Here is a 17,252-nt window from a genome sequence, read left to right as displayed (position 1 = left end):
GATAAGAAGTATAGCTCTCCTTATTCCTCTAATGGTCGTGCTTAAAATTATATAAAGATCTTAACCTGGGTTTTGGGAAACAAAGAATGTTTTATGGCTTGACCCAGCTTTGTGCTTTACCAACTGATTTGATCAACAATCAAAATGGGCCAAGATCTTGTGACCATAAACACCCTCAATGCTCATTTACTTGTTGCATTAACATAAATACCGTAACTTGCAGTACACTAAACATAATCAATGATCCTATCAGAGCTAAAAAATGAATGCTTTCAGTTTTTAACTGCTTTTATTTTCTCATACATAATATATACATCAATAACACTGAAATGACTGAATGATAAATATCCAAATACTTCAAACAAGAACAAGCACTTTATGTAACAGAACTGTTCATCATGTAACCATGACACAAATATTTAACAAGATCATTTCAATTTATTTGCATTCTCCTAGTCTTTGTTGAGAAAACTTGACGTTCATAATCCATAACCCACTAGGGTTTATGACATCATTATTTATATCAATTCTGGGCGCTGATTGGATTTTCCTAATTTTTATAACCAGTGATAGAAGATTTAACAATTACTGGCTATTCTTCTATACAGCAGTAGAATGACTGTAACTCTTCTGTAACAGTGAATAACCAGCTGTAAAAGGTTTTACTAATTAAATTACCAATTGAATCGATTATTCAAAATGTAAATACAACAATTGATCACTTTTAATGCGCTTCATCGAATTTATATACAGCATGAGTATACAAACAAATGTGATAAATCGTTAATTAAACAGTATTCATGCATGATGCACCTCAAAGCATACACCACTGACAATACCAATCTAATGCTATCTTAAGCTGATCTCTTGACCGTTACAGAATTTTCAGAATAAATCAATTAACAGGCTCATTTACATGCACCAATTATCTCAGCTGAAGACATGACTGTGGCATCGTTAGTGTAGGATACCTTTCTGTTACAGCACATTCCAAGTAATATGCTGTAGTAGTAGTAGTTGTCACATTTTGGTCATTATCTTGCAAACTATCACAATGAGCCTAAAGTAGAGCCCTCCAGTGTAAGCTGGCCTTGATCAGACCAAGCCATATCCTGTTGTGTAGGTTTATTGCTAGGGGCTATCTCCATGATTTCTTGGATCGCCAGTCAAGGAACTCATCCAGCATTTCTTCATTGAGCTCGTCATCGCTGTCCGTATCCGGCCGTAAATCCCGTGGACCTCGTGACATTATCTCCTCCTTCTTAACTTCAAGGTCATTCACCTCCTTCCAACATTGACTGAAATAGTCATTAAAAAATACAGCAATAGTTTATAATGTTGAAAATGATTTCTCTTCATTAAATGAGACATATTTTGATAAACATAACTACCTTTTAAATCATTCTGGACAACATTTATCTATGCACATTTGCGCAATCTCATGAAAAAGATGATGCATGCTAGCCATATTGGATTTGATGGCCATATTGGATGAATCCAAAGTGGGTCCAACATATTCCAATGTTATGCAAGTACAACTACATCAAGTTTCAAAATGTTAGCCTAAAGAGCACATTTTTTTTTAATGTGACCTAACTAAATATCATACTAGTTTTCTTGGAAAAAAAACACAGTCTGAATTTTACCTGAAATGTCATAAACATTAAATATCATATACTTAAGAAATCCAATTCTTCTGCATTCAGAATTAATTCAACATGAATTATATTAATTGTCACCTTGACAAACGGCCTTGACCTTATATTTATCAGCATACACATAAGAATAAGCCTAACTTGGGGCCAAAGTGCCACGCCCACTTAAATGTGACAATGCAATTGCCCGTGTTCAACACTTTAATAATCATTCATTAACTGATTCCAGTCTCTAAAAATGAATAAGAGAAAGAACCAGTTATACTAGTCTTACATCTGTTCATCTATCTCGTCAATGTTGCGGTCCACGTTCACCTGTTCATCCTCCTCCTCGATGATTGCCTCTGACACCTATTACATAATATCATAATACAATCATTTAACGTGAAGGCTTACAGAAGTTATTAAACATTCTTGTATCAAAATAACTTATTTTATATACAATATGATTGTGTATTTACTTTTCATAAATTCTAAAAGGGATCCATACAAAGAAATCAACAAATTTGAAGATTTGCTTGTGAAAACTAAATCATCAAATTATATTTTGTGATTTACATGCATGTATAATCTTACATCATGAGTTGCCATTTATACAAGCATTTACAAAAATGATAAGGAGAGCCATTGGCGACCTTCACAACTAATTCATAATGAGTGTCATAAGATATTGTATGACATGACAATGAATGTTATATAACATGTTTATAACATGACTCATTGGTCACCCAAAAGGAGGATTTTACTTATTTTTCGGTAAAATGTCTTACGCTCAATAGTAGATCAAAATGCTGTCAATGTCAAGGTATGTTTCACTTTATTAATATAAGAGAATACATACCGTAATTGTTGTATTACACTCAAAACAAGTAACGTCATGTGATAAAAATAGAATATCATATTTGTGGTAATTCAATACCAATTTGTTGACCGGGTACTAATATTGATAAAAACTCGCCAAGACTTGCTTTTATAAAATTCAGAAAACTTAATTTTCATTTAGACTGACCACTCCGGTAATATTTTCTCCATTATCTCATTCTAAACCCCTACCCCTCCACTCTTTCTCCGAATCATATTGCCAACACCCCACTCACGTGTGTCTCCTCCTTCATGCTGCGCTGAAAGAGCTCCCATTCCTCCTCCATCTTGTCCACATACTCAATCTTACGGACCTACAAATATAAATTAAACACTCATTATCATATTATAACTAAACATGCTCACTGCATTGGATGCTAAAGCTCGTCCATCATAACGGGGTCAATTTAATAAACAAGAATCCCAAAAGGGCCTATGCTCTACTGGCTGGGTTTGTGTGGTCAACATCACTGTTTTCGAAAACAACCAACCTCTTATGGATATCTAAATACTGTACAAGTTTCATTGAGATACAATCAAAACTGAAGACTGTATCTTGTTCGCAAGCATTTTTTACACAATAGCATTTTTTTATCCTGTAAAGTCCCATAATCTAATCATTTCAAGGCCCGAAATCTAGGCATGCATGGGCAGATCTAGCTGGTTTTCGAAAGTAACCGAACTCTAATGGATATCTAAATACTGTACAAGTTTCATCAAGATGCAATCAAAACTGAAGGCTGTATCGTGTTAACAAGGAATTGTTTACAGAAGCACTGATTTTTTATACTATCAAGGCCCATAATCTAGGCATGCATGGGATGATCTGGCTGGTTTTCGAAAGGAACCAAGCTGTAATGGATATGTAGATACTGTACAAGTTCATCGAGATACAATTAAAACTGAAGGCTGTATCGTGTTAACAAGGAATTGTTTACAGACACACGGGCGCACATACTACGTACACATTATCATCGCATAAGCTCTTCTGGCGTTTGGCAAAGCAAAAAACAATATAAGTCAAAAACAAATTGTATTGGTATTGTATATGATTTTCTAAACTTATGAAATGTATGTGCACAGCGCACAAAAAGAAGCACACAAAGACAAATACCCGTATAATAGCTTAGCCCACATGTACAAGTACTCATACAGAAGTGAAGCCTACACGTACAAGTCTTCGTACAATAGTGAAGCCCACATGAACAAGTACTGGTACAATAGTGAAGCCCACATGTACAAGTACTCGTACAATAGTGAAGCCCACATGTACAAGTACTGGTACAATAGTGAAGCCCACACGTACAAGTACTGGTACAATAGTGAAGCCCACATGAACAAGTACTCGTACAATAGTAAAGCCCACACATACAAGTACTGTTACAATAGTGAAGCCCACATGAACAAGTACTCGTACAATAGTAAAGCCCAAATGTACAAGTACTGGTACAATAGTTAAGCCTACACGTTCAAGTACTGGTACAATTGTGAAGCCCACACGTACAAGTACTGGTACAATAGTGAAGCCCACATGTACAAGTACTCGTACAATAGTGAAGCCAACACTTACAAGTACTGGTACAATAGTGAAGCCCACACGTACAAATACTGGTACAATAGTGAAGCACACACATACAAGTACTGGTACAATAGTGAAGCCCACACGTACAAATACTGGTACAATAGTGAAGCCCACACGAACAAGTACTCGTACAATAGTGAAGCCCATACGTACAAGTACTGGTACAATAGTGAAGCCCACATGAACAAGTACTGGTACAATAGTGAAGCCCACATATACAAGTACTGGTACAATAGTGAAGCCCACACATACAAGTACTGGTACAATAGTGAAGCCCACACATGTATACAAGTACTGGTACAATAGTGAGGCTCACACGTACAAGTACTGGTACAATAGTGAAGCCCACACGTACAAGTACTGGTACAATAGTGAAGCCCACACGTACAAGTACTGGTACAATAGTGAAGCCCACACGTACAAGTACTGGTACAATAGTGAAGCTCACACGTACAAGTACTGGTACAATAGTGAAGCCCACACATGTATACAAGTACTGGTACAATAGTGAAGCTCACACGTACAAGTACTGGTACAATAGTGAAGCTCACACGTACAAGTACTGGTACAATAGTGAAGCCCACACATACAAGTACTGGTACAATAGTGAAGCTCACACGTACAAGTACTGGTACAATAGTGAAGCCCACACGTACAAGTACTCGTACAATAGTGAAGCTCACACGTACAAGTACTGGTACAATAGTGAAGCCCACACGTACAAGTACTGGTACAATAGTGAAGCCCACACGTACAAGTACTGGTACAATAGTGAAGCTCACACGTACAAGTACTGGTACAATAGTGAAGCCCACACGTACAAGTACTGGTACAATAGTGAAGCCCCCACGTACAAGTACTGGTACAATAGTGAAGCCCACATGTACAAGTACTGGTAAAATAGTGAAGCCCACATGTACAAATACTGGTACAATAGTGAAGCCCACATGTACAAGTCTTCGTACATTAGTGAAGCACACATGTACAAGTACTGGTACAATAGTGAAGCCCCCACGTACAAGTCTTTGTACAATAGTGAAGCCAACACGTACAAGTACTGGTACAATAGTGAAGCCCACATGTACAAGTACTGGTAAAATAGTGAAGCCCACATGTACAAATACTGGTACAATATTGAAGCCCACATGTACAAGTCTTCGTACATTAGTGAAGCACACATGTACAAGTACTGGTACAATAGTGAAGCCCCCACGTACAAGTCTTTGTACAATAGTGAAGCCAACACGTACAAGTACTGGTACAATAATGAAGCCCACATGTACAAGTACTGGTACAATAGTGAAGCCCACACGTACAAGTCTTTGTACAATAGTGAAGCCAACACGTACAAGTACTGGTACAATAGTGAAGCCCACATGTACAAGTACTCGTACTATTGTGAAGCCCACATGTACAAGTACTCGTACAATTGTGAAGCTCACACGTACAAGTACTTGTACAATGGTGAAGCTCACATGAACAAGAACTGGTACAATAGTGAAGCCCACATGAACAAGTACTGGTACAATAGTGAAGCCCACATGAACAAGAACTGGTACAATAGTGAAGCCCACATGTACAAGTACTCGTACAATAGTGGAGCCCACATGTACAAGTACTCGTACAATTGTGAAGCTCACACGTACAAGTACTTGTACAATGGTGAAGCTCACATGAACAAGAACTGGTACAATTGTGAAGCTCACACGTACAAGTACTTGTACAATGGTGAAGCTCACATGAACAAGAACTGGTACAATAGTGAAGCCCACATGAACAAGTACTGGTACAATAGTGAAGCCCACATGAACAAGAACTGGTACAATAGTGAAGCCCACATGTACAAGTACTCGTACAATAGTGAAGCTCACACATACAAGTACTGGTACAATAGTGAAGCCCACATGTACAAGTACTGGTACAATAGTGAAGCCCACATGAACAAGTACTGGTACAATAGTGAAGCCCACATGAACAAGTACTGGTACAATAGTGAAGCTCACACATACAAGTACTGGTACAATAGTGAAGCCCACATGAACAAGAACTGGTACAAAAGTGAAGCCCACATGAACAAGAACTGGTACAAAAGTGAAGCCCACATGTACAAGTACTCGTACAATAGTGAAGCTCACATGTACAAGTACTGGTACAATAGTGAAGCTCACACATACAAGTACTGGTACAGTAGTGAAGCCCACATGTACAAGTACTGGTAAAATAGTGAAGCCCACATGTATAAGTACTGGTACAATTGTGAAGCCCACATGTACAAGTACCCTACAATAGTGAAGCCCACATGTACAAGTACTGGTACAATAGTGAAGCCCACACGTTCAAGTACTGGTACAATAGTGAAGCCCACATGTACAAGTACTGGTACAATAGTGAAGCCCACACGTACAAGTACTGGTACAATAGTGAAGCCCACACGTACAAGTACTGGTACAATAGTGAAGCTCACACGTACAAGTACTGGTACAATAGTGAAGCCCACACGTACAAGTACTGGTACAATAGTGAAGCCCACATGTACAAGAACTGGTACAATAGTGAAGCCCACACGTACAAGTACTGGTACAATAGTGAAGCCCACACGTACAAGTACTGGTACAATAGTGAAGCCCACACGTACAAGTACTGGTACAATAGTGAAGCCCACACGTACAAGTACTGGTACAATAGTGAAGCCCACACGTACAAGTACTGGTACAATAGTGAAGCCCACACGTACAAGTACTGGTACAATAGTGAAGCCCACACGTACAAGTACTGGTACAATAGTGAAGCCCACACGTACAAGTACTGGTACAATAGTGAAGCCCACACGTACAAGTACTGGTACAATAGTGAAGCCCACACGTACAAGTACCCTACAATAGTGAAGCCCAGATGTACAAGTACTAGTACAACAGTGAAGCCAACATGTACAACCACATGTACAAGTACTCTTACAATTGTGAAGCCCACATGTACAAGTACTCGTACAATAGTGAAGCCCACATGTACAAGTACTCGTACAATAGTGAAGCCCACATGTACAAGTACTCTTACAATTGTGAAGCCTACACGTACAAGTACTGGTACAATAGTGAAGCCCACATGTACAAGTACTCTTACAATCGTGAAACCTACACGTACAAGTACTGGTACAATAGTGAAGCCCACATGTACAAGTACTCTTACAATTGTGAAGCCTACACATACAAGTACTCATACAATAGTGAAGCCTACACGTACAAGTACTCTTACAATTGTGAAGCCTACACATACAAGTACTCGTACAATAGTGAAGCCTACACGTACAAGTACTCGTACAATAGTGAAGCCCACATGTACAAGTACTCTTACAATTGTGAAGCCTACACGTACAAGTACTGGTACAATAGTGAAGCCTACACGTACAAGTACTCGTACAATAGTGAAGCCCACATGTACAAGTACTCTTACAATTGTGAAGCCTACACGAACAAGTACTGGTACAATAGTGAAGCCCACATGTACAAGTACTCTTACAATTGTGAAGCCTACACATTCAAGTACTGGTACAATAGTGAAGCCTACACGTACAAGTACTCGTACAATAGTGAAGCCCACATGTACAAGTACTCTTACAATTGTGAAGCCTACACATTCAAGTACTGGTACAATAGTGAAGCCTACACGTACAAGTACTCGTACAATAGTGAAGCCCACATGTACAAGTACTCTTACAATTGTGAAGCCTACACGTACAAGTACTGGTACAATAGTGAAGCCCACATGTACAAGTACTCTTACAATTGTGAAACCTACAGGTACAAGTACTGGTACAATAGTGAAGCCCACATGTACAAGTACTCTTACAATTGTGAAGCCTACACATACAAGTACTCGTACAATTGTGAAGCCTACATGTACAAGTACTGGTACAATAGTGAAGCCCACATGTACAAGTACTGGTACAATAGTGAAGCCCACATGTACAAGTACTCTTACAATTGTGAAGCCTACACATACAAGTACTCGTACAATTGTGAAGCCCACACGTACAAGTACTGGTACAATAGTGAAGCCCACATGTACAAGTCCTGGTACAATAGTGAAGCCCACATGTACAAGTACTCGTACAATTGTGAAGCCCACACATACAAGTACTGGTACAATAGTGAAGCCCACACATACAAGTACTGGTACAATAGTGAAGCCCACATGTACAAGTACTGGTACAATAGTGAAGCCCACACATACAAGTACTGGTACAATAGTGAAGCCCACATGTACAAGTACTCGTACAATAGTGAAGCCCACATGTACAAGTACTGGTACAATAGTGAAGTCCACATGTACAAGTACTGGTACAATAGTGAAGCCCACATGTACAAGTACTGGTACAATAGTGAAGTCCACATGTACAAGTACTGGTACAATAGTGAAGCCCACATGTACAAGTACTCGTACAATGGTGAAGCCAACACGTACAACTACTGGTACAATGGTGAAGCCAACACGTACAAGTACTCGTACAATGGTGAAGCCAACACGTACAAGTACTCGTACAATGGTGAAGCCAACACTTACAAGTAATGGTACAATAGTGAAACCCACACATACAAGTACTCGTACAATTGTGAAGCCCACACGTACAAGTACTGGTACAATAGTGAAGCCCACACGTACAAGTACTGGTACAATAGTGAAGCCCACACGTACAAGTACTGGTACAATAGTGAAGCCCACACGTACAAGTACTGGTACAATAGTGAAGCCCACACATACAAGTACTCGTACAATAGTGAAGCTCACACATACAAGTACTCGTACAATAGTGAAGCCCACACGTACAAGTACTGGTACAATAGTGAAGCCCACACATACAAGTACTGGTACAATAGTGAAGCCCACATGTACAAGTACTGGTACAAAAGTGAAGCTCACACGTACAAGTACTGGTACAATAGTGAAGCCCACATGTACAAGTACTGGTACAATAGAGTGGCCCACACGTACAAGTACTGGTACAATTGTGAAGCCCACACGTACAAGTACTGGTACAATAGTGAAGCCCACACATACAAGTACTGGTACAATAGTGAAGCCCACATGTACAAGTACTGGTACAATAGTGAAGCCCACATGTACAAGTACTGGTACAATAGTGAAGCCCACACGTACAAGTACTGGTACAATAGTGAAGCCCACACGTACAAGTACTGGTACAATAGTGAAGCTCACACGTACAAGTACTGGTACAATAGTGAAGCCTACACGTACAAGTACAGGTACAATTATGAAGCCAACATGTACAAGTACCCTACAATAGTGAAGCCCACACGTACAAGTACTGGTACAATATTGAAGCCCACACTTACAAGTACTGGTACAATTGTGAAGCCTACACGTACAAGTACTGGTACAATAGTGAAGCCCACATGTACAAGTACTGGTACAATAGTGAAGCTCACACGTACAAGTGCTGGTACAATAGTGAAGCCTACACTACAATAGTGAAGCTCACACGTACAAGTACTGGTACAATAGTGAAGCCTACATGTACAAGTACTGGTACAATAGTGAAGCTCACACGTACAAGTACTGGTACAATAGTGAAGCTCACACGTACAAGTACTGGTACATTAGTGACGCCCACACGTACAAGTACTGGTACAATAGTGAAGCTCACACGTACAAGTACTGGTACAATTGTGAAGCCCACACGTACAAGTACTGGTACAATAGTGAAGCTCACACATACAAGTACTGGTACAATAGTGAAGCCCACATGTACAAGTACTGGTACAATAGTGAAGCCCACACGTACAAGTACTGGTACAATAGTGAAGCCCACACGTACAAGTACTGGTACAATAGTGAAGCCCACACGTACAAGTACTGGTACAATAGTGAAGCCCACACGTACAAGTACTGGTACAATAGTGAAGCCCACACGTACAAGTACTGGTACAATAGTGAAGCCCACACGTACAAGTACTGGTACAATAGTGAAGCCCACACGTACAAGTACTGGTACAAAAGTGAAGCCCACACATACAAGTACCCATACAATAGAGTGGCCCACACGTTCAAGTACCCTTACAATACTGTAGCCTTCACAATACAAGTACGGTTTTGAAGCCAACATGTAGATCAACAGAGACTATCACATATGTGTGAGGAAAATGAACATTTTGTAAATACATCAGCTTTTCCTAAAAGTCTGCTAGACCAAGTTTTGACCCCAGATGACACACTTTTTCATCAAAGATTTCATGCACACAGAAAAAAAATTAAAAAGTTATTTAAAATTTAAATTATATATTTCCAAACATTTTCCCTAAGGACTTAGTTTTACCAAAGAAGACTCATATTAACAATATCTTAAGATAAAATGCAGACAAATTTTTGGAACAAAATGTTTGACAAGAACTTTTGAATTTACCACATGGGAAACATATTTCCTAAGATTTGACCTAGTGACCTAGTTTTTGACCTGAGTTGACCCATATTCACAAATATTCAAGACAACATGTAGAAAAATATTCTGACAAAGTTTCACAACAATTGAACAAAAACTATTGACTTAATGACATGGAATAAAATCTTTCAAAGATTTGACCTAGTGATGTAGTTTTAGGTGACCCATATTCACAAATATTCAACATGTAGACAAGTATTCTGACAAACCTTCATAGCAATTGGATGAACCTTTCACTTTTTGACATAGAATAAAAATGTTAACTCAAAAATGATAAAAAAAAAAATCTTGACTTAAAGCTGCACTCTCACAGATTGAACGTTTTGGCAACTTTTTTTTTTTTACATGGAATGAGCCAATTTATGCGAAAATGCATGTAAACCAGTCTTATAAGACTGCTGACAAAACATTGGATTGCAGATTTTTATAATTAAGTTCAAAAAATGATTTTTATACATTTTTCTTAAACCATTAGTAAGGGTTTTACCCATAAAACATTAATTTTGGAACAGAAATATGAAAATCTGCGCTCCGATCTTTTGTCAGGGGTCTTTTATCACTGATATGCAGATAAATTTGCTCATTCCAAGACAAGAAATAAAAAAAGTTGGAAAATGGTAAATCTGTGAGAGTGCAGCTTTAAAAGCTAAATGATGTATATAATAGTACACAAGCTTCACAAAGTAATCTATTTAATGATCATTTACCTTAGCATCTTGTTTTGGGTCATCAAAGAATCCCTCTGGCAGAATGTCAGACATGGCTGTAGGTTTTACCGGCTCCTCAGGTTCCTTTGATGTGGACGCACTAGGCATAACACCGGAGTCAAAGAAATCTGGAAACATTTACAGGTAATACAAACTAGCAACATACAGAAATACATGTTCATGTTAAAGTTAAATATTGCAATAAATATAAATATTTAATAAAGACCTCTTATATTGTTTTTGTTTATTTTTTTTATAATTGAAGCCTTTCAAAGGCTTTTAGTTTTGAAAATATTCAAGATGAATTTTGACTTATGTCAAATCTTATTCCTTTAGATTACATGTACCCCAGTAAATTTCCCCCTCAGCATAAAATGGGCAGATTTTCAATATTCCAGGAAAACATTTTCTTTGAATTCTCCTTTCAGATTGACCCATACTACTGGAAACATTCACTAACCAGCGGGCAGGCCTGAGGAGGACGGCTTTGCTGCTGCGGAGGTTTGTTTGGCATTTTCTGCCTGTGCTTTGCTGTCGGGTTCAGAGCCATCTGACTCTGAGTCTGACTCATACTGGGCGAGGAGAGGTTTTCTGCTTGTTGAACTGGGCTTCCCTCCAAGCTTTTCAGAGTCAAAGAAGTCTGCTGGCAGGCTGAAAATACAAATACATTATTAAGTCACACAGGTTTGTGATCTTCATGTTAATACATGTTTTGTCCTGTGATGTTCATGTTACATCACTTACAAGTAAAGTCTTCAAAATCAGTGTCTTTGTGAAGAGGTGCATACTTTCTTTTAAAGGAAAAAATCAAGAAGCCTATGAAGGTAGTTGCTCTACTGGCATGGCTTTTTGGTCATTTTCAACTTGAATAATTTCAAGGGACCATAGCCCAGTCATGCATGAGGAAATGTGGCTGGTTTTGAAAGGAACTGTGATTAAGTCAACATCTTATTTAAGAAATATTACACACCACTGAGGGTAATATGAGATCATAAGGACTGGCCAGTTAGCCCTCAAAGGTGTATATGGACCGAGGCATAAGCCGAGGTCCATTCACCTTCGGGGCTAACTGGCCGGTCCTTATAATGCCATATGGCCTGTAGTGATGTGTTACATTTGTTATATTGTACCGAACACTTTTTTACAATTTAATAACCTTAAAGAGCTTTGATGTGTTTTACTTTACCATATTATATGATGTCAGCAGTCAATATAATATTTTTGGCGAGGTCCTGATATGGACCTCTGGCGTCATAAACACTGGATTTTTATTAAAATACATTGAAATATGACCGATCAACTTTATATACACAAAGAAGGAACACATTTATGTAAGGTATGATATTGCCTTATAAGTAAACATTGGATAATATTATGGAAGTTATATTGTGATCACAGGCTAAATAATAGCAATTTTGACAATTTCAAGGGCTATAATCAGGTCATGCATGGGCGGATCTGGCTGGTTTTTGAAAGGAACCCAGGTCTTATAAAATTTTAACAACTGTGCTAGTTTGGTGACAATCAGCAAAGAAATGGAGGGCTGCTGTGTTCACAAGCAATTTTGACAATTTCAAGGCCCATAATGTGGTCGCAAAAGAAATGTCCTTAAGTCAGTATCTAATAACTACTGTGTAAATTTAATAAAATCAGGTAATAAATGGAGTACTCATCAAAAATCAATCACCATTTTTAACAAAGGTAAAGTATAATACCAATTGCACTCTCTGTGTACAGGTTATCTCTCTTAAACTGCAAATTTTCACTTCTTTGACAAAGGCAAAGGGAAATTAAAACAAAAAACAAATTGCACACGTCCTTCTTTGCCTGTAATTTTTCACTAGGCTACAATTGCAATTTTAATAATTTCATGGGACATAAACCAGTCATACAAGGTTTTAAAATGGAACTGAGCTCTCAAGGATAAACTGTATAAGTTTGATTAAGATACAATCCTCAAGTTTGATTAAGATACAATCAAAACTGAAGACTTTATGGTGATCACAAGCAATTTGTTTACAGATGGACACACTGAAACCACGCCAGCCCATAAGCTCTTTTGACCTTTGGCCATTTGAGCTTAAAATTGCTATGAATAAAAAATAATGAAATTAATTATAACTGTTACTTCACATTGTAAAAGGTTTGTGACTAACACTGTCTTGTTTTTGGACATACCTTTTGCCTGTTTTGTTACTGTTGACACCAGCTGAAAGTTAAAAGTCGAAGAGATTGTGTTTATTACCATGTAACAGTTACTAATTAAATAAAACAAAACACATATTGAATAACATTCACACTAAAGTGTATACTTTCAGATTTAATTAACAGTTTCGTGATTAATACATCGTTTACAAGCATGTTAATATAGATTAATTTCAATTTGCCTGTTTCACTTTATAGCTATTATATATAAAGAACTTTCCATCAAACATAACCACAATATTTCGTCAGCCATTCCTTATAATGTTTAAACATCTAATGCAACTACTACATCATCATTTCTACATTTATCTTACCTCTAACTTTTTTCTGACTGCCTGAATCACCATTACTTTCTGCCTTCCGTTTCACCCCAACACTCTCAGCTCGCTCCTTTTGTTTCTTCAGGTCTTCAACTTTCTACAAGTAATGCATATCCTCATGTTAAATATACCAAACAGTTTTCATTCAAAAATATATATCATTGCATAAATATTGATGTTTACTTACTTCTTTTAGCTCCATTTTGATAAAGGCTAATAGTTTAAAGAACCATGCTTGTGACGATTTTCTGGGTCGAAACCAGGACTGATGTTCCTGAGCCAGGTACCTTAATCAATAGACTATTCTCAACAGTCACTCTCACACAAATATTGCAACAGATTGTTATAAAAATTGAGCCACTGATTTAGTATAAACACATGTACATTTTAATAATATTTTATTAGTCTTTATTTTTATGAACAAATGCACACCTCTTTATGCTGTCTAGTCTGGAGATGAGTGGTCCATAGCAAGTCTGTTTTAATCACTGTGTTACACAAAACACACACAAGCTGCTCCAAACCATTATACCTAAAACAAAGGAAGTTGTTTATTGCAAATTCAAAAATATTTCTTGAGACTTTTTGAAAGGTGGAGTTATCTTACCGTAGTTTGTTTCAATAACATTCAAAATTTTGGATGCAATTTCTTTATCAATTTCAAACTTTCCTATTCATTGAAATATAGCCTGATCACACAAATATATGTAGATTATAAGTATCTTCCATGGCCGAGAGTGTACGATAGTTTCATTCCGATTATGTTTTCAAATGTACCAGTTAAGATATAAAACATCAATTTGTATTGCTTCGAATACAAAATGTTATAATGTTGTTCCCTTACTATAATTAATTTATGACCATTTCGGAAACAAATGTTTTGGCCAAATCGAAGATGGCTGCCAAACTTTTGTAGAATCTCTAACTTTTTAATGATGCCCGATGATTTAAATCAATATAGTTCTGCATTTAGGATCAAGCTTAAAATGTATGTAAAAAAACATGCATGTTTGCACTTCACTGTGCAAGTAGACTTTAAAAATTGCCATCAAACTTCATTCAATGCAACAACTATGTACATTACACTTTACCAAATGTACAAGTTATCTATAGCTCTGAGTTCTCCACATTTCCCAGTGGTACCCATTTATCATATGCCAAGTGCCTGGCAAGGGAGCTACTGGTTCTTTTTAACATATTTGATATCAATCATTGAAACTGAGAGCTTATGCCAATAGGAGCTTATGCCAATACGGACTTTCTATCACCCTGCTTTTAGAAAGATTTAAGTAAAATAAGCTTTGAAAGCTTTTATAGCTTAGGTAAGGGCTAGTCCAAATAATTGTACGTTGACAGATTTTTTTTACGATTTTTGATATGGCAAATCCTTCACGTACAAATTGTTTTGTACCAAAAGTGGGTAGTTATTCCGATCGGGAATCCGGGTAAAAGCATATTGCATTTATAAAATATCATAAAAACAAGAAATATTACCACATAATGTTATTTTATATTAGTTCCGTACACAAAAAAATAAATTTCCAACGAATAATTAGGAGTTTGATGGGTTTTCTTCATTTCATTCTGTCAAAACATAACGATATATACATGAAGGGCACCTGCAAGGCTGCAGTTCACAGTTTTACAACAATCATAATACTTCGGCCGTGGGCGAGTTGTTACGATTGTATTTACAAGGTCTATCTCGAAGCTTGTCGGATGTGGCGGAGTTATTACGATTAGTTCGAGTCTATTATTTAAGACAAAGGTAAGGGCAAGAAAAATTTCTGACAGGAAGGAAGTGGCCGTCAATTTGGGCATTATCTGTCTCTGAACTTTGCAAATTCTTCAGATGAAAGAACTCATACTACATCAGCTACTTTTTTGCTAGTAAATGTCATCAGGGGTCAACCTTTTTATAGACGTAGTGAAAAAATGAACTTATGATACCTGATTATGCTAATTGGAAGGATCATGACAGACACATGGTGTTTATCTCTGCCCTCCAGCAATGTTTGACTTGATGACTACAGTTACATAAAATAATTGTTGTGACCTTACTCACTAACCTAACTGGACGTACATTGCAATTTTAAGGCCAAAATATGCTCATAACATCAAAACACTGCGCTTGTTTTTTGTAACCTTTTTTTGTTAACTCAGTGAAAGGGCTAAAGATAAAAACTTGAAACTTGAGTTTACATGGCTAGTGTAACAGACTGCAAAAATTGCCATGTGCACCTGTCGGAGTTCGAACCCACGACCTCTCACTCTGCAGGTGGACACTCTACCACGTCTCTATAAAAGCTAGCTCTATAGCGAGACAGTATAAGTGTTGCTATATACACACGGAATACCCGGTTAAACATTCCCCGTCCATTTTGAAATTTGTCCTCGACTTTCGTAGACAAAGGTCAATTTGCAATGACCTTGAGGCTTATCATGCAACAGGGATCCCTCGTTGGGCGCCAAATGTAACAGACTGCACAAATTGCTATGTGCACCTGTCGGGGTTCAAACCCACGACCGCTCACTCTGCAGGAGGACACTACCGTGTCGCTATAAAAGCTAGCTCTATAGCGAGACAGTATAAGTGTCGCTAAATACACATGGAATACCCGGTTACACTAGAATTTTACAAAAGTATTTTCCCAAAATTTTACCGAGGGACTTCATGAATTATCAATTACAACTGTTTACCACTCGCGAAAACGTATGACTTTGTCATATACTTTCACGTACATGACACTTAGATATCAGATACTCTCAAATAAAATACTTTGCTAATGGGTGGTCGATTCTCTTTGATGTTCCTTTTATAGTTGTTTGTTTTTCTTTCATTAAACGGCGAAGATCGTCTTTAGTTACGATCTTTTTCTTTTTGGTCGCCATCATGAAGGTTACATTGCACTAAATATTGGAAAAGTTTTCAATTTCTTAAAATGATGGAGGGTCTTAAAGGTAACCCTAAAACAGTGTACACTTTTCGAAAATCGAATCCCCTAAATACTCGGTTTCGTTACCGATATAACAATAAAGTTATATGAATATTATGAGATCATCATTAATTGGAATAATTGATTATTTTGGAAGCTTTTATCTGTCTTTAGGTTGGCGAGTCGGCACGCGGAATTCGATCTCGAACTCTGAAATTTCAACTGCCTATTACATCATTATATTTTAATATTTTTCTCTAAAATTTTGTTTGGTAATGTATTTGTATAATATTAATATAAAAGCAATAAAATAAATGCACTAGAAGGCGTCTTTCGGTAACTTTCATGCGTCTTTCGGTAATTTTATCCGTCTTTCGGTAAATAATCGTGTTTCGGTAAGTCTAGGGACCGATGCAGTAGCTAGATAGCGAAAATAGCCTATTTTTGCGAAAATAGCATTTGTCTACTAAAATAGCCTGCTATATCATTATATTGAAATAAACCAGATATTTGTTTATATATATAAGTATAT

The 17,252-nt window shown here is 37.4% G+C and overlaps 1 protein-coding gene across 1 annotated transcript; it reads right to left on the bottom strand.

The window, feature by feature from the left end:
* Window positions 1–281: 281 nt before the first annotated feature.
* LOC128207546 (zinc finger protein 830-like) lies at window positions 282–16,682 on the bottom strand. The gene is made up of 9 exons (XM_052910525.1): window positions 16,564–16,682; window positions 14,217–14,316; window positions 13,779–13,881; window positions 13,438–13,468; window positions 11,720–11,910; window positions 11,260–11,387; window positions 2,753–2,830; window positions 1,930–2,006; window positions 282–1,298 (listed from the first exon to the last, which is right to left on the bottom strand). The coding sequence occupies exons 1-9, from the start codon at window positions 16,677–16,679 to the stop codon at window positions 1,139–1,141; spliced, it is 984 nt and encodes a 327-aa protein (XP_052766485.1). The 5' UTR covers window positions 16,680–16,682; the 3' UTR covers window positions 282–1,138.
* Window positions 16,683–17,252: the final 570 nt, after the last annotated feature.

Source organism: Mya arenaria, chromosome 11 (assembly GCF_026914265.1).
Source record: "Mya arenaria isolate MELC-2E11 chromosome 11, ASM2691426v1".
NCBI lineage: Eukaryota > Metazoa > Mollusca > Bivalvia > Myida > Myidae > Mya > Mya arenaria.
The sequence above is the reverse complement of the archived record's forward strand: the minus strand, read 5'-3'. Positions and strand labels throughout refer to the sequence as shown.

Excerpts from the sequence above, each read along its gene's own strand:
- LOC128207546 (XM_052910525.1), bottom strand. The coding sequence starts at position 16,679 with ATGATGGCGACCAAAAAGAAAAAGATCGTAACTAAAGACGATCTTCGC. Across the intron at positions 14,317-16,563 it reads ATCGACCACCCATTAGCAAA|GTATAATGGTTTGGAGCAGC; the intron begins GTATTTTATTTG and ends CCTTTGTTTTAG. Across the intron at positions 11,911-13,437 it reads AGTAACAAAACAGGCAAAAG|CCTGCCAGCAGACTTCTTTG; the intron begins GTATGTCCAAAA and ends TTGTATTTTCAG.